The sequence below is a fragment of the Gavialis gangeticus genome, unplaced genomic scaffold (assembly GCF_001723915.1).
Source record: "Gavialis gangeticus isolate Ggan-Ray unplaced genomic scaffold, GavGan_comp1, whole genome shotgun sequence".
Lineage (NCBI taxonomy): Eukaryota > Metazoa > Chordata > Crocodylia > Gavialidae > Gavialis > Gavialis gangeticus.
The window spans coordinates 112019250-112024710 of record NW_017729022.1 but is presented as its reverse complement, the minus strand read 5'-3'; the positions used below and the strand labels follow the sequence as shown (position 1 = coordinate 112024710).

Genomic DNA, 5461 nt, shown 5'->3' with positions numbered 1-5461 from the left:
CTGTAGCGGGCATTGGCGTCCCATGGGACTGATGAAAGACAACGCAAAGTACCCATTTAATAGGTTGGCTTTTTCCTTGGAGGTGTATCCTGTCCTCCATCCTTTGTAGGCCTCCAGAATATTATTGGTCTCCGGTCTGGGGCTGGAGCAAACTCAGTCCTTTGTTGGCCTCATGCACTCACACTCACTCATGCTGCCCACCTCTCACAGGGGCCTCTTGCACTCTGCCCACTATGTTGAGTTTGATTGAGCAGCTGGCTCTTTGTTGATTTTCTAGGGCAAAAGTATCCCTGTTCAGGGATTAGTTGTTTATCCACATATGGGACAAGCTGGTTCAGTATCAGTTATTTGTACAATCTGTATGTGTGGCATAGCAGAGAGATAGGTCTAAAGCTCTTTGGGTCAGATGCATATTTCCCTGGTTTTACAAGTGACACTACCTGAGCATGTCACCATATTTTTGGATTTTTTTGACTGGCTACGCAGAAGTTGTATAGGCAGAAAAGCCATTCTTGAGTCTGCAGTTCAAAATGGCTTGATTTATTGTGTATGGTGTCAATGCAGGCTGCTTTCCTAGTCTTCAGTATGTTAATACCAGCATTCAACTCTATTATTAAAAAGGTGCTTGTAAAACCCATGTCTTTAGGGTGCGTGTACCTTTAGAGTCTGAGGGGGTTTTTTGGTTTTGGGGCTTTTTCCACTGAGAAGCATCTGGTGAGGAATTTGATGAGCAGCAACGTTATAATGTTGATCTATCTTTCGTGGGTTGTCACTTTATGTATTGTCACCCATCCCTTTTTACCATTGTTTGTCATATCATTTGACTCAGTCAAGAACCGTCAGGAATTCCTGTGTTCTTCTGTGATGGCTAACATAAGCTCCCTGCCTGTAAGGATGGTGTTTGCTGAAAAAGGGTCTAGTTCACACTGTTGCCTTAAGTCTTCGTATACGCCAGTGGTTTGTGGAGTGAGGCCTGGGACATAAAAAAAATCAATTTGGATTAATTAATGTGGCAATTAATTCATATGGCATCCTTGTGGGATGTTTGTCCTTGCAGATTTCTGCACAGCTTTTATGAATTTGTCATAGTTCTCAGGCAATATTTTGATGGTTTTAACTGTGTCATCAAAGTATTCTGAAAAGTCTTTTCAATTTGCCTTTTCAAGGTTCAAACATTGGAGAAATGGCACTGTTATAGGTTTTACTGTGCTTTGATTTGAATGCCAATTGGTTGATGTTGGGAATGTGCGATAGAGTCCAATACCATGTTATTACTTAGCCCAGCGATGGTGTTGCTCGTGAATATAAGGTCTGGGTTGTATTCTCATTTCCAGAGGTCACTACTGAATAATTTAGGTAGCTAAGGGTCATAAATCAAACTCAGTTGGTATACATCTGACCAAGGTTCTACTGCTTCACCTTCTTTTTTGGTGCCATTGTAACCCCACTGCATGCTGTGTCTGTTAAAGTCACCAATGATCATCTGTGGTTTATTTTGAGTGATTCCTGGTGTATCTGTAAAGGTGAAACTCATGTTAGGTGGTTTGTAGACTGAAGTGATTGCAATTTCACTGAGTTCAATGGCCAGGATTTCAATGTTTTCTTCAATCTTTGCTGTAGAATTTATGATCATTACAGTTTTAACAAATATGGAACTTCCAAATTACTTGTGTGGTATTTCAAGCACCACGGTCATTCCAGGTGTTGAAGGATGGTTATTATGAAGTCCTCAGTGCATCTCTTGTAAGAATAAGACATGGCACTACACTTTCTTACATAGATATATATTCAGTTCTTTTTTCACCTTGGAAAACCCTTTGAGGTTTGCAGACAGTACTGTCAATGCTGGCCCTAAGGAGGGCTTGTGTCTACTTCGGTCACAAGGTATTATGATTAGTTACAACTGATCAATTTGTAGGGTCAAAATCATGGCTTAGAGTGTTATCAGAAGTCGTAGGTATTACCAGGTATTACCTGACAAGGGTCATGAACGCTTCTGCTATAGCCTCCAAATTTACAGTACCAACCTGCATAGTCTTCTCAGTTCTGGAGCTTAACAAATATGAACACCTGTCTTGTGAAAGCTGATTACTACATTGTTCTATTTTAATTTAGCTTACCTGGGAGAAAACCCTGAGACAAAAGTGTCTTTGATCAGAGAACCTTGGCAGTACTTACCATAGAAGTAACAAAAAGTTACACATTATACAAATATGCTGCTCACATAATTATAGTCCAATGCCAACCTAATTCATCAAAAAGCCCAAAATACTGTTTCAGATTAGAAGAGGGGAAAAATATCAAAAACTAATCTTAAATTGCTTAAAATAAAACACGCAAGAGATAAACCAGCATATTTTCCATATGCAAAGAAGCCTACATTGATCAAGTCTTAAAAATTCTAAACATCAGTATAGAAGATACCTCTCATGATAAAGCTTAATCAGCGTTATGTCATAACAATAGTATTTGGATATTTGTAAAAATAAGATCACAAATGGGAAAATAAAGCAGCACCAGAAACCATTTTGCTAAATTTGATAAATCTGTTGATGTGGCCTTAAGCAAATAACACAACAAAAATACCAAAGCACAGAAGATTTATCCTTGGGACATTGCTATTTTTCCCTCTAAATGATCTGATGATGTGACCATAAGACAAATAATACCTCTTAATATTGTGCGGTCATATTTGTTCTACCCTAAATAAGCAAAATTATTACACAGAATTCTTCCCTGCTTATTTCCATTTGTTCAATTCATTTTTAAAAAGTTAAAAAAAAAAGTTTAACTGTGTTTGGTAAACTTACACAGGCAGAAGGCAGGATAGATATGGACCTTACTAAGATATATAAGAATGCACAAGTATGCACTTCATCAGACACTGTGAAAGGGAAGTGAAGGGTATAGGTTGCAGCTGTGTTGGTCTAAGGACATAGGCAGACAAGGTTCTTTGGGCAAATCTGATATCTTTTATTAGACCAACTGAAATAGTTGGAAAAATTCTTTTCTAGCAAGCTTTCAGGTATAAATACCCTTCGCCAGACTGAGGAAGCATCTGCAGTTGGTCTGTGCTCTTCCTGGATGGAACTAATAGTAAAGAAGCCAGAGGCTGGTCTGCATGCAAGAAAGGCAGTCAATGAAGATGTAAATTGAGGAGTCAGTGGGTGAGAGACAGGCTGGGGGCGAAAGGAAAAGGGGGAGGTAGGGGAATGACTGTAGCTGGTAAATAGTGGAGAGGTACCAGGGGAGTCAGAATTTAGGCAGGTTAAAATGTGTCATAAATCCAATGTCTATATTTGGTCCATGATTTTTTGTATCCAAGAGGTTGATGAAGTGAAGTTCATAGCCTCATCTGTGAAAAGTGTTTTGTAAAGTCTCTTTGAGGATTATAACTGAGAGATTGGAGTGAGACTGGTTTTCTTGTGAGAAATGTGCCCGCACTGGTAATTGGGTATTCTTGTCTTTGATAGATTTCCAGTGTGCGTTCATTCTGGTGTGCAGTTGTTGTGGAGTAAAGTGAAATGTAAAGTGGAGTAAGTGATTTGAATAGCAAAGGTGGAAAAAGAGTAGGGAGAGGGAAGGGAAAGGCAGCAGAACAGGGATGGGCAAGTATTTCAGCTGGAGGGCCACATCCATCTCTGTCTTTTGCTCTCTCCTCTTCTCTCTCTGCCTCTCTCTCTTTTTCTGTCTGTCAGTCTTTCTGTCTCTCTCTCGCTCCCATGCCTTCCCTCCCTCCAGATCCTGGCCAAAGCTGTAGTTTGCCAGGAGCCCTGTCACTCAGCTATGCACCCAGGCAGGAGCTGCTGCCCTGCCAGGCAGGTTGCAGCATCACCTTCTGCCAGGTTCTGGAGGGAGCGGGGGAAGAAGAGGGAGAGACACAAAAAAAAGAGAAAGAGACGCTGTCACCTGCCTAGCATGACAGCAGCTTCTGCCTGGGTTCACGGCTGATGCCATTGGCAGGTTTTGGGTCAGGGATCCAAGCGGAAGCTTCTACTGCACTGGGAGGCTGGCGGGTCAGCTGTGAATGCTGCCAGCTGGTTCTGCATCCCAGCTTGTGAACCTGCCCATGGCATCCACAGCAGACACTGCTGCCCACCTGCTGTGGGGGAGGCCTACTCAGGTCTACTGGGCCGAAGTAGTCCCACTTGTGGTTGGAGCCCCCTGAGGGCCAGATCCAGTGAGTTGGCGACCATCCACCTGTGGGCTGCATCAAATGTGTTGGTGGCTGGATATAGCTCGTGGGCTGTATTTTGCCCCCCCTGAGGTAGAAGGACAGTGCTAGGAAAGGCATACAAGCATTGAACCCATTAGGAACAAAAGGGTCACAAAAGCTAATCCAGATAATTGGACAAAAAATCATAGTCCCTGTTTAAACCATACTTAGCACAATCCAGTCTGTGGATGATTACTTGTTCCTCTATTTTCCATTCAAATTGGTTTTTAACATTTTTCTACCTGTGAACAGCAATCCTGATGTCAGCAACTAAGTGTGTAGGGAGGCTAAAAAAACTTTACTTTCAAGTTTGTCTGTCAATGTTCAGGTATATTTTTAATGGGGCCTGCGAGAAGTGGCCAAAGCTATGGACAGGAGTGCGCCTGTATGCTGCACAAGTTGCACTATACTGGAAGCTGTGGCTCAATGTGCAGGACAGAATGGCTTAGCAGTCTCCAGAATACAGAGCATGTGATGGACAGCTCAGAGATATGGAGGCATCTTTGACCTCAACCTTAGCCAAATACGCTGTATATGTACTTGCAGGCATTCCCAAGAAGATATCTTGAGAAAGATCCCAAAGCAGTCATGAACTACTCTCCACATGAAATAATCAACACACGTGTCATAACTTCAAGTCTATACAAAATCAAGCCCCCATATACTTGCCTTTTCTTGCACATGTCTACCTAAATTCTTCTGCCTCAACAATGATACTAATGCTTCCTTTCTTTCACAAGCAACTTCTTGCCATCTTCTATTCTCCACCATCACGTACTGCTCTATTCTGACCCCTCAGACCTCCTCTGGACATTATAGTTATTGCAGAATAAAAACGTGTCCCACAGTTTACTGTTAATGTGCCAGATATTCATGGAAAGTATCCTGTGATACAAATGGGAAATCAGCAACAAAGATGCATCGTGTTTAATGCAGGGGTGCTCAACCTCTAGCCTGCAAGCCAAAATTGGCCCAAAAAGCCATCACATCTGGCCCACTGGGCTCCCCATGAGTCAGGAAATTTGGCGGCAGGGGGGTCAGGAATATGGCCACCCTATCCCCTGCCAAATTCCTGAACCCCAAGTGCCATGCATCCAGTTGGGGCCAGCCCATACCCCTTCACCCCTACCTTTGGATCAGAGCTGGGCTACAAACCCTAAGCCCCCCACAAGGCCACACTGGGGTCTTGTCATGTCCTCTTTCCCATACACGGCTGTGCCGTGCCCCCCGTATCTAGATTGGGGT

At 42.7% G+C, this 5461-nt stretch overlaps 1 protein-coding gene across 4 annotated transcripts in view; it reads right to left on the bottom strand.

Annotated features, from left to right (window-relative positions):
* CCDC91 (coiled-coil domain containing 91) overlaps positions 1-5461 on the bottom strand; it is a 457779-nt gene that overhangs the window by 139250 nt on the left and 313068 nt on the right. Inside the window, exon 12 of one of the 4 annotated variants that reach the window (XM_019515990.1) lies at positions 677-1515. The exons of the other annotated variants lie outside the window; for them this stretch is intronic. Within the exon in view, the coding sequence (XP_019371535.1) occupies positions 1480-1515 (36 nt within the window). The 3' untranslated portion in view covers positions 677-1479. Of the gene's footprint in view, positions 1-676; positions 1516-5461 lie in introns of those variants that run through there. 4 annotated transcript variants of the gene reach the window in all.